This window comes from Filobasidium floriforme (genome assembly GCF_021052385.1).
Source record: "Filobasidium floriforme strain CBS 6241 chromosome Unknown HD553scaffold_2, whole genome shotgun sequence".
Taxonomy (NCBI): Eukaryota; Fungi; Basidiomycota; class Tremellomycetes; order Filobasidiales; family Filobasidiaceae; genus Filobasidium; species Filobasidium floriforme.
In genome coordinates, this window is record NW_025763623.1 from 545,083 (window position 1) to 562,677 (window position 17,595).

Consider the following 17,595-nt stretch of genomic DNA (forward strand, 5'->3'; position numbering starts at 1 on the left):
CCTGTGCCCGTTCTGAATCATCGATCGAGCTTAGAGATCTTGGTCAAGGGCGCTGGCTATGCTAATGACGACGACGTAATAACGCATACTGCGTGTGTCACTTCGATGCGATATCAAGTCGATACTAAGGCTCTGACACGTAACGGTCTCTACAGCCAGCCAGCCATCAGCATCATCGACATGCGACATCGTCTGTCTACACAACAAGGCAGTTGCGGCATGTACTCGCACCACAACATATACTCCCTCCTTCGAGTATAACAAGATCAGGACAGTGGCTCTTGTGAAACGAAACAAGAGCTTACGTACAACCGCTTGAAGCTCGGAGGACAGAACGGCGTGTAATCTTCACGCCAATCGCATACCAAAGGGCTCCGAGTCCGAGAACGGAATCTCCCCCTTGACGAGCCACGTCGACTCAGCAACTGCAACCAAAGCGTTTTCATAATCGAGATCGGCTACAAGTAAACGAATACAACACGACACAATCCACGTACATACCTGAACGACACGATAACATGACGGTACAGACCCTGAACCGCACAGCGACATTCGCATGGGGTACCTCGGCCGACTCCCTCCCCTTGATCGCGACGGGAACCGTTTCGGGAGCGCTCGATGAGACTTTCAGCAATGTCGGTCAGCTCGAGATTTGGCAACCCGAGTTTTTCGGTGGAGCCGGATCGCAGGGATCTACCGATGAGGGGTTGTTCTTGGGCGGAGAGGGTCAGCCGGGGCCCAAGGGAAGCATCAGCACGAACGCCAGGTAGGTTACCACTGTTCGTATATCTTACGTCTCCGGTTTTAAAACTGATGGCTCCCGACTCTTATGTTTGTGTCCTCGACCCGATGTAACAGGTTCAACCGGCTCGCATGGTCAAACCCATCCTCGAAACACTCTCGAGGCCTTCTCGCTTCCGGTATGGAAACGGGTGAAGTCTCGGTTTGGGATGCCGACAAGATCCTCAATGGAGCTGGGTGAGCGGTTCCCGAGTCCTTTTGTTCAGGAGGTTCGTCCTGATGACAATCCCGATGATGGAATCTGTTGGTAACATACAGCGCTTCAGAGGCCTTGGTGTTCAAGAACGAGGTTCATACGGGACCTGTCAGGGGGTTGGATTTCAACCCTAAGCAACAAAACCTGTTGGCAAGCGGAGCCATCAACGCTGAGGTAAGTCCGGCTCAATGAACTGGAAGCTCGATCACTAGAACGGAGTCCCTGATGATCGTGTCATCCCCTTCATTCCGCTCGTCGCAGCTTCAAGTCTTCGATCTGACCAACCCTGACAAGACTCACTCGACCGGTCCCAAATCCACCAAGCTCGACGAGATCACCAGCGTCCAATGGAACCCTTCCGTTGCTCACATCCTCGCTGCTTCGTCCTCTTCGGGATACACGTCAGTCTGGGATTTGAGGCAGAAGAGGGAGGTCTTGTCCCTGGCATATGGGGGTGGGGCTGCAACCGGAATGCAAGGAGCCGGGAGGAATATGGGTGGATTCGGGAACATGCAGGTGGGGAACAAGAGGGGGATGAGTTCGGTCGTTTGGCATCCGAACAACGTGAGTCTGGCCAAACGTTCTGACGAGCTCATTAGCTTGTGTTCGGACGCTGTGCTGAGTAATGAGATTTTTGGTGGTCATAGCCTACTCGATTGATCACTGCTTCGGAAGACGACACCTCGCCTATTGTTATGGTCTGGGACTTGCGAAACTCGCTCGCTCCCGAAAAGGCGAGTCGGAGCCAGAGTCGTCGCCTCTTCTCTCTCTCCTATGGCTCGTGTGCTGATCCAGGTTCCTCTACCGCCGCAACAGATCTTGAGCGGCCACGACAAGGGAATCTTGTCCCTATCGTGGTGTGCACAAGACAGCGACCTTTTGTTGTCTTGTGGCAAGGACAACCGAACCATCTGCTGGAACCCTCAATCATGCGAGATTGTCGGTGAACTCCCTAGCAGCGACAACTGGTCGTTCCAGACGGCCTGGTGTCCCCGCAACCCGGACCTCATCGCTACGGCCTCGTTTGACGGCAAGATTGGGATCCACTCGTTGCAGAACACGCACGAGAACCACAATGAAGCGGGTCGATCGGCCAACAAGACCAACGCATCCAATAACCCGGACGACATTTTTGGCAGCCAGCCCGGTGAAGAGAGCTCGAGCGCGACTGCGCTCTCGCTCAAACAGCCTCCCAAGTGGTTGCGACCCCCCGTCAGCGTAGCGTTTGGCTTCGGAGGTCAGCTCGCCTCAGTCAATGGTGGAGTCGTCTCGCTTCAATCCGTGGTCACCGAGCAGGACGTTATCGAACGAGCCAAAATGCTCGCCGGCGCGATCGATTCTCAAGAAGAGCTTGGATCGTTTTGTGAAGATATGGCCAAAAAGGAAGGAGGTGACGCGTCGGCTGTGGCTGGTTGGAAGGCTCTCAAGAGCTTGTTTACGACCAACTCGAGGGACGAGCTCGTCACTTTGCTCGGCTTCTCCAAAGGAGAGATCGCACATCAGGTTAGCGAGGCGATCAAAAAGTTCAAGCTCACGATCAAGACTGAAGGCGAGGACGAAAGCGAGGTGAAGACGCCCAAAGAGGGTGCCGTAACGTTTGCCGAACCTGGCGAGATGGAAGAGACGGCTGACGGTGCTTCGACCCCCAAGGCTGAATCGGAAGCCGACGGCAAAGGCATCTCAACTCCGTCCGAGGTCAGCGCGACTACGGACGCTACAAAGAAGACGGAGGCGGAGACCGAGATGACCGAGCACAGCTTGTTCGACGAGGACAACAGGATCGGGACGCCTCAATTCGATACCGGAGCGGGTGCCAACTTCTTCAGCTCCATAGGACAACTGAGGAACGCCTTGCCTGACCATATGCAGGTTCCTCATCAGGCTTATGCCAAGGACTCTTCGGTCGCGGCTACCATCGGCTCGCGAGCTTCGTCGGTCGCTTCCGAGACCATGAAGTCGAATACGTTCAAGATCTACCCTTCAAACGAGTCCGAGGTCGATCGTCTGATCACTCGGGCGCTTGTCGTCGGGGACTTCGAATCCGCCGTCACTCTGTGCTTGTCTGTGGACCGATTCGCAGACGCGCTAGTGCTCGCCGTTCGAGGCGGTCCCGATCTCTTGGCCAAGACCCAGCAGGCCTACTTTGAGAAGCGCACCACAGCTCTTCCTTACCTTCGACTGTTCCAGTCGATCGTCTCGGAAGACTTGTCTGACGTTGTGCAAAACGCAGATTTGACCGAATGGCAGGAAGTCTTCGTCGTCCTGTGCACCTTTGCCCGAGCCGACGAATTCAACGGGTTGACTGAACAGCTCGGTCAACGTATCGAATTCCAGTCCCGTATGGTCAATGGGTCCAATGATCAGGCAAACTCCGATAGGGCTAAGGAGCTTCGAAAGAATGCCTTGCTTTGTTACCTTGCCGCTGGACGATTGGAGAAGGCGGTCAACATCTGGGTCGAGGAGATGAGAGAGGACGAGGACACCGCCGTGAATGGCGCCGGATCTGATGGCGCCAAGGCTTCGAGATATACCGCACATGCTCAGGCCTTGCAGACCTTCATGGAGAAGGTTGCTGTTTTCCGAAGCGCGACCAACTATGTCGATCGAGATCTCGCGCAGCCCACTCAAGCTGTTTCGGCTGCCGAGAGCGGTGCTAGGACGTACTCTCTTGCCGCCCTCTACGACCGATACTACGAATACGCCGATCTCTTGGCCACTCAAGGGCAGACTCAGCTGGCCGTCAAATACGTGCAACAGACTCCGGCTGGATACAAGGGAAGCAAGGGAGACGAAGCTGGACCAACGAGCGTCCGTGCACGTTACATGCTTGGTGCTGGTCTCGCGGAGCAGAAACCCGCTCAGGCATCTACATCGGCTTTCGTTCCTACTCCTGCGCAAAAGCCGCCGGCGCCTCCGAATCCGGCTTTCGGGATTCAGCAACCGTTTGCTCCTGTGCAAGAGATCCAGCAACCTCCCTTATCCGCCGCGCCATCAGCCTATAGCCCTTACGTACCTGCTCAGCCTAGTCAGCCGGCTCAGACCGGTCCCTCATCCTCGACGAACCCTTATGCCCCGTCGAACCCTTACGGCGCATCCAACTCTCCTCACGGTCCCGGTCCATCCACGTACACCCCTGCGACCAACAATTATGGCCAATACGGTGGACAACAACCACGAGCGCCAGCTGGTCCTGTTGCACCGCCTCCAATGGCTCGACCCAGGCAGAACGACTCGCCAGGACCTGTCCCTGCTGCACAGCGACGGGACATTCCAGGATGGAACGACGCTCCTTCGATGCAACCCAAGAGGACAGGAAGTGCACCCGGCAAGCCCCAGCCTATCATGTCGCCCTTCCCTGAAGGTCAATCGCCGATCGTACCCGCGCAATCGCCTATGGGGTATCAACAGCCAAACCAGCAGCCCGGGCAATTCGCGCCTCCCCCCCAAAGGGGACAGGGAGCAGCTATTCCACCTCCTCCACGAGGCGCCCAGCCTCCTCGACCCGCTTCGGCTCAACCACCGCCACCACCGCCCGCAGCAAATCAAGCGCAATACACTCAAGCCAAGCCGATGAGTCCACCCATGCGAGCTGGTCCGCCGCCGGGTGCCATTGCTGGACCGCCGCCGGCCCGAGCCATGTCCCCGTTGGTGCCACCTCAGCACAGGGTCATGTCGCCGCCTGCCCCTCAGCAGCAGCAATACATGCAACCCCCTGCGCCCCAGGCTCAGACTCCTTCGCAAGGGCCATACCAACCTCCACCTGGAGCACGAGCAGGTCCACCTCCTCCTGGACGGGCACCATCGCAGATGGGCAACGCGTCGTCTTCTCGTCCAGCTTCGGTTGCACCCCCGACCAAAGCTGCACCCAAATATCGTAAGTTTGAGGTGTACGAAATCGCCTAATTGGCTCTGGCCTAATTCGGTTTACTCCAATAGCCCCGGGAGATCGATCGCACATCCCTGCAGGATCACAGCCAATCTTCCAGTCCTTTTCTGACGAGCTGAGCCGATTGACGCATGTTGTACCGGTAAGCGAGCGATCGCATCCTTACATCAAGTCTTGTCTTGACCGTGTTCTCATTCGAGTTGCAGCCTCAACAACGGAAGAACTTGGATGACACGCAGCGAAGGTTGAACGTGCTCTTTGACGAGCTGAACTGTGAGACTGTACCAGGGCCTGTTGTCGCTCAGCTCAACGAGATGGTCAAAGGTAAGTGGACGAGATCTGCTTTGTTGCTCGTTTCATCTGCTAAATGCTATACTATTTTGTGACAGCCATCGCTGCTCGAGACGCACAAGCAGCTTTGGCAATGCACGTAGATATGGTAAGCAAATCGTTGCGATCACGTCGCCGAGATAACAGTCCAACGCTGACCGGACCCCCTGCTTTACAGTTGACCCGCGGACCAAAATCAGAGGGGATGACTGGCTGGATGGTGAGTTCACCTCGCGTACTTGAGCTTCGAAATGGCCACTGACATTTCGCTGCTTCATTTGAATAGATCGGTATCAAACAATTGATACGCCTTGGCATGTAGTTTTTACTGTCTTTTTGAGTTTCGAATCGTTGAATATACATGACACGTGGCTCCGTGGATACAACCTGGGTTTTGTGTCGCCGACTATCGAATCAACGCAGCAAGGCGATTCTCGACGTCGGCCGGTGACGATTTCGAATCTGCGCGATGTGCAAAATTTTATTCAGCGAAACCTCTATTGCCTCGCAAAGTCTGAACGACTCACACTTCTCGGCATGCTTTTTCGCCATGTAGCTCTGGAAAGCTGGCACCACCAGATTCCGCACGTCGGCATGCAACCGTTCCCGTAAGTTGGGGTCCTGCCGTGACAGCGTGTGCTGCCTCGAAAGCACTTCAAGCTCGTCGAGTCGGTTAAAAAAGTTTGCCAAGCTGTCCTTTACCGCTTGCTTATCGCCCCCAACTCCAACAACTCCAAACCTTCCGCTCGAAGTGGGTTCCGCCAGAAGGCCCACGAGTTCTCGCCACGCATCCAGGTACCTCGCCTTGGCGTCCCGGTAAGCCGAATTGAGTATATCCTCAGCAGTCGAGCCCATAATGTCGTTGGCTGCCGACTGGTTGGACAAGATCAAGTTGTTCCGCATATAGCTGAGGTTATTGAGCATGTAGATCGAGGAGACGGGTTTGCGCATTGATCTCGATCGGTTATCGAGCGAAGATATGAGCGCCGACAAGAGATCCGCGATAAAGTGTTGGAGGATCCCATCTTCGCCCCCTGAGCGAGGTTGTTGACCGGTCTGCGCGCCCATGAGCCAGTTGCGATCTCCAAGGGAAGTGAGCAGGTCGGTCACCGTAGCTTCGTAAGACGACAGGTTTTCCAGATAGGTGACCGTCTATATAACAGCACTTTGTCCTCGGTCAAAAGAACCGGTTTCGGCGATGCGCGTTCGAGTCGACTCACGGTATAAGTGATATCAGCGACCGACGACGTCCCCACGTCCCTCGTCCCTGCAGCCGCCGGCGTCCTGACGTCGACCAGAATCTCAGGGAAACTCCTCAAACAAGCTCCTCTCATCGCCGCTGCCGCTTCCGCCACCGTCTTTTCCATATCCTGATCGCCGAGCAACTGCCTTACCGACTCTTCCCACTGCACTTGGAGCCCATTTAGCGTCTGATACAGTTCAAGAGCGTAGAAGGTATTGGCGTTCAATGATCGTTTAATGGTATTTGTCTGGGTCGTCAACAAGTCGTTGAGCGTCTTGATGGGGGATTTGAAGATTGTCAGGAGAGCTGACGTGGTAGCGGGAGGAAAGAGGTGGTTGATCAAATCGTACTCCGTCTGTTCGACGAACCCAGAGCATTCGCTAAGCGCAGTATCCAACCGGGATGCACGGTTTCTTTGACATGCTTACCTGCATCAAGATCCTCAGACCTTCAGCAACTCTGGCAATGATCCTGCACTTTTCTCTTCGCCCTTCCTCCTCTCGTCCCGGTGACATAGGACCTTCGGTCAACTGATCGAACTCGCGGACGACCGGGTTGATGCATCTTGTCACGATATAATCCCTTCGGCTGGTCAAGTACCCTTCTTTTGCCGATGTCATCGCCGAATGGGTTGAAGGCGAACAAGAATGAGAAGAGGATTTCGGCAGTGAAGAGAGGTAGGTGTAGACTCTTGTTATGAGAGGAAGGGTGGGAATGGCGTTGGCCGGCGTCGATGGTCCTGTTTATGAGACGGGAGCATACCTTAATTAGTGGGATATCATTTTGTACGCCACAACCTTCGTCACTGACCACTCCGAACGATACCTTCCATATCTGGGCTCTGTTCTGTCGCTTCCCTACAGATCTTGAGCATCAGACTGACCAAGTTCCTCGTCGCCAGGTCGACGAGTTTGCTCTGGAGCGTGTCCCGTTTCCTAACGTTAGCCATACAACGCTGATGGGATGGTGCTAAGCAGGGTGTCCAACTTACAAAGTCCCGGATGTGCGCTTCCGAGCTTCTCAAGTCATTCTTGCTCAATCTGTCGATCTCCTTGAGTATCCGATTGACAGCCCCGGTGTATTCGTCGAACTGGGAGTAAGCCGGTCTATCATGCAATGCCGAAAGGAAGCTGTCAGTGACAACCAGCTTAGCCAATCGAAAAGCAGAGGCACTTGCACTTGTGAGATGATCTTTTCCTCGTGCTTCCCCACGGCAAATTCGCTCTTGATGATCTCGGTCCGGACATTTTCACCGCTCAAGATGGCCAGGGCGATGTCGATATCTGGGTCGAGACGAAATTCATCAGTCAGTGCGACGCGTTCCGTTAACATCTGTTGAAATGGGACTGACTGGAGGCTTCTCGTGTGAGATTTTGAATACCGAACGGAGCTACCGTCTTGTCAAGCCTCGAAAGCCGGGTATCCAGCTGTGAAAGCAGACCTACAATATGTTGACCGAGTAAGTGAATCGTGCATCGCTCATCCCCGATGCCAGAGACTTGCCTGTCATCCGACTTGCCAGCTGATTGGTCTGCTGGAGACGTTGCTCTAGCAAAGCGAGCTCGGCTTCTTCTTCCATGATTCCTATACCGTACGAGAGTTCAAGCTAACCTTATGAAGATCCAGGCGAACGGAGCAAGCAGTACGAGGATGAGATGAATATGAGATGTAAGTGATCTCTGCTGCTGATCGCTCGCTCTTCGGAAGTAAATTTCGGATTCAAATCTGGAAATTCGTCGTTGAAAGCCGAAGCAACATGCAGCTACTCAACCTTTGAGTTACACATGTGCAACTTGGATCTGCTCAAGATCGTCGTGCAAGATCCTCCATTGAATCTCAGCATCTAAACGTATCATCCGGAAGCGCACAGCTGTATTGCCGCGGCCGGGACAAGAGGAATACTGCCAGACGTTTTCGAGGGAAACTTCGGCGAAAGTTCGTGATCGTTGAAAGAAAGATGTTTATCCTATCTCGAATACAAGCGAGTTACATCCAGACGGCACTTGAGACTCTCGAATAAGACTAATTGTGTCTTTTCTCAACTTCAGGATTCGATAGCGGTACATCCAAATGCATTCGGGTTGGAACCGGAAATTGCCGTCAAGGACGCAATCAATGTCAAGTGAGAGCGACCTCGCTCGCTGTTTTCTGCCGCTGAATGCGCATCCACAAGGGCTGATGATCGTCTCTGTTGTATCCTCTTGAATCAGATACTCTAACCATCTCATACCTGGAATCGGCCTCGCTGTGTCTGTTTACGATATCCTGACCTGTACAGAAGGAAACGTGCGGTATGGCGACGGTCTTATCTGGTACAAAAGTAAGTTCAGCCAGGCCTTATCATCCTCCTCCCAACTCCATCCCAAACACGAGTCCTGGAATTGACCATATTGGCTATCTCTGTTCAACAGCGATCTTCCGGGTGGTAGTCTTCGCCCCTACCGTAGGAGAGATCGTCCTCGGCAAGATCATCTCGTCTACAGCAGAACATATCCGAGGTGCGTTGTCTATCGCAACCCTGCCAGTGACGATTCGCTCACGTAGCAAGCGGATTTGAATCTAGTTTCTGTCGAGTTCTTCAACGACATATACGTTCCCAAGGCTAATCTACCTCAGATATCTACCTTGTAAGAAGATCCCCGGAGCCATACTCAAATTGCGAGTAGACTTACTGACTCGTTGTGTGTGACTTGCCTCTTTGTCCCCTCTACATAGCGACCCAGAGGCAAAGTCGTACTTTTATCAACCGCAGGAAGAGCCAGAAGAGGAAGAAGAACAGCCTGGAGAAAATGAAGAGCCTAAAGAGCCTGCCCAACCTGCTGATCCTTTTGACCAGCCTTCCTCGGGTGAGTCAAAGTGACATAGCACGACCGCCCACCCCGACTGGACGCTCCGCTCACCCCTGCCGAAATTCCCATTCTTTGTCCCCCCCCTCCCCCCGGTTCTGTATCTATCAACCTCAGAACGGACTTACTTTGAGACCGACAGTATCGTACGATTCCGGGTCGAATCCCTGAAATGGCAAGAATTAGAACCGGAACCGCCCAACGTCAAGAACCGACCTCCACCCATGGACCCGAAGACGGGGTTGAGGATCGAGCCAACACCAGAGGAAGAGGCTTTGAAGAAGATGCAGAGGGAACGGGACGCTCCGTTCAAGGTTATTGTAAGTCGGCCGCCCAGTGTCGCTTGGGATGAAGCATCGAAGCGGGAATGGAAGGGGGGCACAGAATGTTGACTCAGTATCGATGATTCTCGTCGTGATAGGCGGAAATGAACGATCATGGTCTAGGTCCGATCAGCTGGTGGGGAGCAGGGCAAGAAGAAGATGGGGAAGGTCAAGACGGGATGGAGGAAGATGTCGATATGGAATGAAGCCGGTCCACAAGAGGGGTCCCGTTTCCATCCGGCGGGACTCTTCGTAACTATAATTAACGTCGGGAAGGGCGTTCTTGAATATATCACGAGCCTTTTGGCATACCTTTTGGGGCTTGAAGCAGATCGTGCCCTACGTCGATGTGATACCGTATCCATTGCCCGCCAGGCTGTTGTCTGACAATATCACGCAGTGTCCGCGTCCAGGGTTGAGACATCCACAAGCTTTTCGTGTCCGAGCAGAGGAATTGACTGCCTCTCGGTAATCGACAGCATAAGTACCACTGCCTAGACTGGACGAACGCATGTATCGGGAAACAAAAAGAAAAGTCCATCACGAGATATATGTCTTTACACCACAGATTCGAAGAGCAAGAAGAAAGGAGAGGAGCGGGGGCCACGATCCAGGCCAGAAATCGATCATGGCGCCCTAGCGAAGCTGGGCTGGTAGAGCCTACTTCTTGGTGAAGAACAACTCTTTCAGGATCCTAGCAGTATCCTCCGGGGAAGTGACGGTGTGTCCGATAGTCCTCTCGTCGGAAAAGATCTCGTAGTCGTTTCCTCCCTTGTAAGTCTGTCATCACGATCACGGTTGAAATCGGGCTGTCAGCCCAGTCTCACGCGGGGGAAAGAAAGGGGTGCTGTCGACTCGCCTTGTCCCCGAAGAAGTGAATCTCTTCGAACCCTTCCTCGGCGATGTGGTTCAACGAGTAAGTCTTGTCCCAACCTGCAAGCAACGGATAACAGTCATCAGCCCCACCATCAACTTCAACTCGTACACCCCAGCAACATATCAAACTAACCGGTGGGGAAGACGTCGAACGAGATCTGACCTCCGATCGAGTAGGTAAAGCTGAGGTGGGCAAACTCCTTTTTGAGAACCTCCACAAATTTGGCTCGGCAGCCGCTCTGCTTGTCCCACGCTTCAAAGTCGTTGCGTTCTTGGGTACTGAGATAGGAGTGGGGCAGGCAGGGTAAGCGACGGAAGGCGAGAAAGATCCAGGGGACCCACGAGGCGTTACGGCCGATAGGGGAGACGTTGATCATTCCGTTTCGGAACTCGATAAAAGTTCCCCTGCAAGTCCAGAGTTCGAAAACTGGTCAATTTCAACCTCAATGCACTCTTCAACCGCAGCCTCCACAGACCTACCTCTTGACGGGCGTGTCGAGATCAGCAATGTAGTGCAAGATGAACCTGGCCAACTTCTTGTACTCTTCCTCCCCGATATGTCCGATAAAGCTCTGGCTGGCCAACTCTTGACCCATCTTGTAAGCGGTCAACCCGTTCTCGGCGAACCCGTAATCGAAAGCGTGGATGGCCTTGGTAGACGTGTTGCCAGCGAGCTGTTCCTCGATCTTGGCGAGGTCGGAACCGCCGACAAAGGCGATGACGCATTCTTTACGGAGATCCTGGAGGAGCTGGATCATCTCGGGTTTAGCGGACTATATGTGAGGTCGACAGGGGGTATGAGGAGGTTGAGGCGCATTCCGGTCAGCGAGCGAACCTGAGGCGATAGAGGGCGTGCCGAGTGGGACTGCTCACCTGCCTAGCAGCCGAAAGGGTGCCGTCGACATCGCTACGAAGTCACCGTAACAATGACATCGGACAATCAGCCACAAGCATGATATATTGACCACCTGGTCACTGTACTGACAACATGCAGATGGTCTTGGGGTGGGTCCTGCCCTCCCAAGCGGCGGTTCCAGCGGGTACCTTGTCGTTTCCAAGAGACATTTTGTTGTTGCGATAGTGTGTCTATGAAGTGGTTTCTGAAAAGGAGTGTATGTGTATGTGTGTCTGGCTAGCTGAATCGTTGCGTTGCAATATGAAGATGCGAGCAGCGAGTAGATAGGAGTAGAATGGGAGGTTAGGGGTATTTATCTGCCCCTCACCCCTAGCCTCCCGTCTGCTTCCGGAAGCAGAAACGCGACGTGGAAGCTAAAAAGAGGGAGCAGCGGCAGGGGGGAGCACAGAGAAAAGAGGCAGGCACACGTGTCACACTCCCCGAACCTCACACTCCCTCTTCACCTGCCGCCTGCCCCCATGGACAAGGGCAAATACGGGACCGCAACCTCGAACCGAAATCTATCAAATCCATCTATCTATCGCACACATGTACGCACACACACACACACACAGAGTAGAAACAAACAGCCGCGACACCCTCGACGAAGAACGATGGCTGAATCGATGACGTGGAAACGAACCGAGGTCGCCGTGGTCTATCCTGTACCGAGTCATGTCCTCCACGTCGCCGTCCATCATGCATGCCATCCCTCTTGATCGTCATCACGACCACTTGCCCTCGCAATGTCCCTTCACGTCGCAACACCTAGCCTTCTACTCAGAGCCCCCACCTCGTCTCGCCCGCTCATGCCTTTTCCCTCAGGGCGTAATTGTTGTTGGCCAACTTGGCCTGCTTTGCCTTTTCCACCTTGCTCTGGTTCTGCTTGGCCACCGTGTAGACCAATCCGGCGACGAAACCGGTCCCGATCGCGCTCACCGAGCCAAAGTTGACTGGGTCGCCGAAAAAGATCATGCCCGAGGCGGCGACGGGGAGCTTGTTGAGCGATCCGACCATGCTATCAGAGGTTACGTTTGGAAGGAGCACGTCAGCTATGTCAGGTGAAACAGCGATGATTCGGGGATTCGTCCACTCACGAGTAGGTGGTCGACGATGTCGTTCGGATGCACCAAGCGGTCGTGTACGAGATGAAGACGGCGGCGGCACCCGAGAAGCACATGGCGAACAACAAGAACGAACGACCTTCAGCCGGGCTGCAAGGCGAAGAGCGCGTCAGTTACCCTTTCACCGTTTCATGCTGCACCCGCCCCACCCTCCCGCTCTTCCCCCTTCTCATGCCGCTGACTCACAAGTTCAGGTTCAAGTTCTCCGCACCCCAATCCTCGACGACGACCGAGGCGACGATGAGCACCGGGATGCACAACAAGTTGTTGTAAAACATCGAGTCCCAATCCTTGAACCCGGTCACCTTGATCCTCTTTCGCATGGCGAGCACATAGGCGGCCGAGAAGAGACAGTTCAACCCCATCCACAGGTAGCCCACGTTGAGGTTGGCGAGCAAGGAACCGGCCGAACCGACGAGGGGCAACTCGGCACCCGTCGTCGGGTCGAGGGAAGCTCCGTTCTTGGCGATCATGGCGTTGTGAATGTCCGACCAGGCGGCGATGATGGAAGAACCGACCATGAGGAAGAACGAGACGAGGGAGAGACCGGTGACGTGTCCGCCAAACCAGATGACCTCGCCGTATGCGATCAGGATGATGGTCAGGTTCTTGAAGATGGTGTAGACGGGGATCGAGAGGAATTGCTGCAAGCATCAAATGCCAAAGATCAGCCCCGATGTTCGGATGAAGGCATCCCCCATGACGCCCAGCCTAGACTCACCAACGACTTGCTACCCGTGTAGATCACCGAGACCAACAGTGCCGAGATGGGGAACCAAGCCTTGGCGTCCTTCATGTCGAAATCCCTAAACGTGATGAAACCGAGCTTCTTGACGATGTAGACGCTTCCACAACAGACGACGGACTGGATCGTCAGGAGGAGGAAGGTCATCGAAAAGTGGGTACCCGAGACGACAAACTGGAGAGTAGCAATGTAGCGAGAAAAGCCAAGAAATAAGTTGACGAATTGCAATCGAGGTGAAAGTAACAGCGATACTGACTTTGTTGACGACGGTCATCATGATACTAGCTCCACAGTAAGCCAAGATGGGCAGGACTGCGTGAGGCGGAGCCGCACCCGCCGGGTTTGCAGAAGGACCGTTCATCGTGATTTATCGCAGTACAATGTGATTGTGATTGTGTGGAATTGTGTGCAGTGGGTCGCGAAGAATCGTCCAGCGAGAGTAGCAGATCGGGTTCGAGGTCGATGTCGATGTCGAGGCGATTTCGATGTGATCGTTCAAAGAGAGACGGGCGGAAGAGAGGCAGGTGTCAGCGATCTCGGTGCCCAAATATATCTCTAGCTGATCGATGGATCCTAAAAGGCAAGGTCGAGCGGGTGCGAGGTATTCGGGGGAGGTGAAAGAAGGAGGTTGTCTGGGGGACGGGGGTCATTCGACCTCGGGGTCCTGGAGGCTGTGAGCTGGAGCTCGTAGGTTGGTTGGCGCGTCGCGAAAGACGCGGGAGACAGAGACCACCCACAAAAGAGAGCTAGTGCGGATATTTCCGGAAGCTCTCGATTCACATTTCAGAAAACGAACTCGAGCTGGCCAGATGGGCTCGGACAGAGACGAGACGATGTGTTTCCCCCGGCTCGATAGCACGAACGCAGCTTTCATTTCTGTTGGTGTTGATTGTTCCCCCCTCCGATCGCGTCTCCCCTGCACGAACCGACTCTGTGCGGTCCCACCGGAAAAAGACAACACGACACGACCCTCCACTACTGCCCAGCCAGAGAACCATCGACACACACTGGGACCCGAACTCACCAGCACTGGTAGGCGCCGCCTGAGCCTTCTGCTCCCCATTAATCAACCCGGTCTGGACGTCTTCGCCGCGATGACTGCTGATCTTGGCGTCGGCCGCGTATTGTTGCAGGTTGACGACCGAACCGCGAGGAGAGGAACCTAGGCCTGGTGAGCCTGGTCGGGATGATGGGCGGGACATGGTGTATAAGGATGGAGGAGGAGGGAGGAGAGATGTAGATGAAGCAGGAGTTGTGGGGGACGATGTCGAGAAAGAAAGAAAAAGAAAAGAAGAAGATGAACAGGAGGTGTAGCACAAGTTTTGAATCCAGGTAATTATTCGCTCTGGCTCCAGGCAAACACTTGGTATCGCTCTGGATCTCGATTGTGTAATTTAGCTTCCGCCCTCCCTTTTCCGGTCGAGACCGAGGAGGAGGAAAAAACGCGTCGGCGCTGTTCCTCCCCCTCGGTTCCTCCTGCCTTCCCCCTCGCTCTTGATGCGGATTCAATTCAGAAACGATAGCCACGCGAGACTACGCTTAGGGCGAGGAGAGCAGGCAGGGGACAAGGGACCGGAAGCGAACAAGGTTGGCAGGGTCGTTAGAGTTTTGGTAGCTCCTTGTCGCCCTGTCGAGGGCGTTGTTGGCATCTTGCACGTCGCATGTGGATGGTAGCTGCCTGGCTCGACTGGCTCTTCGAAAATGCATCGTCCCTTTCAAACGCATAACATGGCGTGTGCACCCAGGACAGGTGACTTGCCTAGTAGGACATCGGAAGATGCCAAAGCTGCATCTCATTGCACCTTTCTAACGGCTTGCAAATTATGATCATTTGAGAGCCTCTGGATTCTCTTCTGAAGGCGATATCTCAGTAACTTCTCGCTCTTTCTTGTCACGTGCATCAGTTTCATGTTCACCCATGATTCCGCTTTCCTGTGAATCGCATGAACTCGAGAGGATCCTGATGCGACCAAGTATTCGACAGGTCAGACAACAGCGCGAGTTTTCCAAGCTGAAGAGGTTCCGAACATCCCCACAGAGGTCTTCTGATCAATTTTTGTTTTTGAGGGTGTACATCGTATCGTATCGTCAAGGAGGCAGGTATCGATACGAACATCTCGGCTAGCCTATTTTCACCTCACACTGAGCTCTTTCTATGACGGTCTATATCCCTCCCAGAGCTTAGAGCTGCTCGATGATGGCCTTGGTGAAATCCGTGGTCGAGGTGGTTCCCTTGATGTCCCTCGTCTTGAACTTGCCATCCTTGATGACCTTGTAGACGGCCGAGGCGATCGAGTTGGCCTGCTTGTTCAGACCGAGGTGTCGCAGCAACATGCTCGAAGAGAGGATCATGGCGGCTAAGCGAGAAGGACGGCGATCACGTTCGAGTCAGCGGAGTGGTTCGAGCATTGAGAGCGAGGGCGGGGAAGGATGGGCTTACAAGGGTTGGCGACGTTCTTGCCGGCAATGTCGGCAGCGACGTGTCGACACCCGGGCTCGAACAAGCTACAAAATCCGAAAGGATCCGATCAATCTCGTTGTCGCTTTTAAAACCCCGCGACACCTCATGCGCAGGACTCACGCAATCTCTCGTCCCAACGAGGCACCGGGAACGATACCAGGTCCACCGACGAGGGCGGCTCCGATGTTTGACAAGATGTTACCGTACAAGTTGGGGCAGACGATGGTGTCGAACTGCTGGGGCTTCGAGACCATCTGCATCGAGCTATCAGGTCGCGATAGACGAGTTGGTGGGCAGCGTCAGAGCGGGGGTCCCATCGACCGGCTAGAAACGTTCGGAACTCACGTGTTGTCGACGATCATCGAGTCGAAAGCAATTCCGCTGGCAGCGTACTCCTTGGCAACCTCGGTACAAGTGTTGAGGAAGAGACCGTCTCCGAGCTACATGGCGCGTCAATGTGGCAAACCCGAATCAGCACGTGTGCTCGACCCAGCAACAAGCCCTTTCGCCTCGAACGGACCTTCATAATGTTGGCCTTGTGGACACAAGTGACCTTCTTCCTGCCGTTCTTGAGCGCATAGTCGAACGCGAACCTGGCGATCCTCTCGGCCTTGACCCGGGTCATGACCTTCAAGTTCTCCACCACTCCCGGGTAACTCTGGTGCTCTAACCCGGCGTACTCTCCCTCGGTGTTTTCTCGGATGATGGCAAAGTCGACTCCATCGTGTCGGGTGGGGACACCGTCCAAGGTCTTGCAGACGACGACGTTGGCGTAAATGTCGAGGGATTGACGCATGGCGACGTTCCACGAGTTGTGTCCATCGATCGGGGTGTAGAGGATTCCCTTGAGTCCGACCTTGTTACGCTTGAGGGACTCCATGGCTCGCTTGAACTCGGCCTCGTCGCCGTGGGTCTCGCCCGAGACGTTGTACTGTTCCCACTCGACGGGGACGTTGAGCGAGGTAAAGATCTCCTTGACCGAGTCGGCGACTTCGGCTCCGATACCGTCTCCGGGAATGAGAGTGACGGTGTAGGTACCACCGTACTTGGTCGGGACCTGCAGATCGGCACGAAGAAAGCCAGATGTCGAGGTGAGTTTCAAAGGGCAACCAAAGATAGGGGCTTTCTCTTCCAGCTAAGGTGTCTCACATTGTCCCTGCCAGCACCGGTGACGGGGCTACCAGCCAAGTTGGAGGCGGCCCTGACGGCAAAAGGCACCTGCACAAGTCAAACCGAAACAAGTACATATCGATGTTTGCAGGTCAGCTTCGCGCATACTAGCCTTTGACGACCTGGCTCGTGTAGCGAAACCCAAACGCACCGAGGTCCTGGCCGAGGCCTGGGCGAGAACGCCGGTGGAAGACTTGAGAGCGGTTCGGAACATGGTATAGGTAGGTGACAGAGATGGACTAGAGACGAGAAGGGAGAAGGCTGGGCCACAAGAACACGGTACCACGTATCATGTACAGCGACGTTTGAAGGATGTCCCCCTCGAGGTTTCGTTGTGTTGTACACAACACGCAGGGGACGACTTGAGCTGAGACTCTGAGTGGACGCGTCTGACCGGCTTTTTCGGATTTGCGCGCCGAAATCGAACGCTCATAGGCTCTCGCACAGACCGGTCAGGCAGGTTCATCTCTGGTTCAAAGGGTCGCGGTTTCTCTTCGCACAAACGTGATGATTCTGGACCGATGACGCTGATTATCGACCTCGCTCTTGTCCGACCAAATGGGTTGCAAGTGCCATCATCGATCCGAGACTGGGCCTGATCTCGCAGAGGCAAGGAGACGCGCACAAAGCGAAGAGCTCTGGACTGATCACCCGGTCATCTCTTCGCCTCTCGTTCTGGTCTGGACTTGTACAGTCGAG

General features: G+C 54.5%; 6 protein-coding genes across 6 annotated transcripts; 2 read left to right on the forward strand and 4 right to left on the reverse strand.

Annotated features, from left to right (window-relative positions):
• Positions 1-139: 139 nt before the first annotated feature.
• Positions 140-5,577, forward strand: HD553DRAFT_304214 (uncharacterized protein). Its single transcript, XM_046178975.1, has 11 exons — positions 140-766; positions 859-978; positions 1,060-1,171; positions 1,259-1,561; positions 1,645-1,731; positions 1,814-4,871; positions 4,934-5,025; positions 5,090-5,207; positions 5,273-5,322; positions 5,392-5,433; positions 5,500-5,577. Exons 1-11 carry the CDS (start codon positions 519-521, stop codon positions 5,533-5,535), a joined length of 4,266 nt encoding a protein of 1,421 aa, XP_046039590.1. The 5' UTR covers positions 140-518; the 3' UTR covers positions 5,536-5,577.
• HD553DRAFT_279994 (Cullin repeat-like-containing domain protein) lies at positions 5,578-8,083 on the reverse strand. Its single transcript, XM_046178097.1, has 9 exons — positions 7,960-8,083; positions 7,808-7,897; positions 7,634-7,739; positions 7,448-7,562; positions 7,267-7,372; positions 6,885-7,195; positions 6,434-6,811; positions 5,741-6,365; positions 5,578-5,675 (listed from the first exon to the last, which is right to left on the reverse strand). Exons 1-9 carry the CDS (start codon positions 8,033-8,035, stop codon positions 5,620-5,622), a joined length of 1,863 nt encoding a protein of 620 aa, XP_046039591.1. The 5' UTR covers positions 8,036-8,083; the 3' UTR covers positions 5,578-5,619.
• Positions 8,084-8,261: 178 nt separating this feature from the next.
• On the forward strand, positions 8,262-10,121 carry HD553DRAFT_291673 (RNA polymerase III subunit Rpc25-domain-containing protein). Its single transcript, XM_046178382.1, has 8 exons — positions 8,262-8,437; positions 8,505-8,578; positions 8,667-8,776; positions 8,868-8,954; positions 9,020-9,083; positions 9,172-9,302; positions 9,420-9,622; positions 9,724-10,121. Exons 1-8 carry the CDS (start codon positions 8,414-8,416, stop codon positions 9,829-9,831), a joined length of 801 nt encoding a protein of 266 aa, XP_046039592.1. The 5' UTR covers positions 8,262-8,413; the 3' UTR covers positions 9,832-10,121.
• HD553DRAFT_304218 (phosphomannomutase) lies at positions 10,122-11,866 on the reverse strand. Its single transcript, XM_046178976.1, has 7 exons — positions 11,487-11,866; positions 11,375-11,408; positions 10,982-11,274; positions 10,844-10,906; positions 10,635-10,780; positions 10,485-10,558; positions 10,122-10,405 (listed from the first exon to the last, which is right to left on the reverse strand). Exons 1-7 carry the CDS (start codon positions 11,564-11,566, stop codon positions 10,286-10,288), a joined length of 810 nt encoding a protein of 269 aa, XP_046039593.1. The 5' UTR covers positions 11,567-11,866; the 3' UTR covers positions 10,122-10,285.
• Positions 11,867-11,905: 39 nt separating this feature from the next.
• HD553DRAFT_304221 (GDP-mannose transporter) lies at positions 11,906-14,613 on the reverse strand. The gene is made up of 6 exons (XM_046178977.1): positions 14,290-14,613; positions 13,522-13,577; positions 13,242-13,439; positions 12,707-13,164; positions 12,494-12,610; positions 11,906-12,414 (listed from the first exon to the last, which is right to left on the reverse strand). The coding sequence occupies exons 1-6, from the start codon at positions 14,465-14,467 to the stop codon at positions 12,204-12,206; spliced, it is 1,218 nt and encodes a 405-aa protein (XP_046039594.1). The 5' UTR covers positions 14,468-14,613; the 3' UTR covers positions 11,906-12,203.
• Positions 14,614-15,446: 833 nt separating this feature from the next.
• On the reverse strand, positions 15,447-17,110 carry HD553DRAFT_321668 (uncharacterized protein; the record flags this gene model as incomplete). The annotated part of the gene is made up of 7 exons (XM_046181244.1): positions 15,447-15,622; positions 15,706-15,770; positions 15,847-15,990; positions 16,072-16,166; positions 16,247-16,783; positions 16,876-16,944; positions 17,048-17,110. 7 exons carry the CDS (start codon positions 17,108-17,110, stop codon positions 15,447-15,449), a joined length of 1,149 nt encoding a protein of 382 aa, XP_046039595.1.
• Between the last annotated feature and the right edge of the window lie 485 nt (positions 17,111-17,595).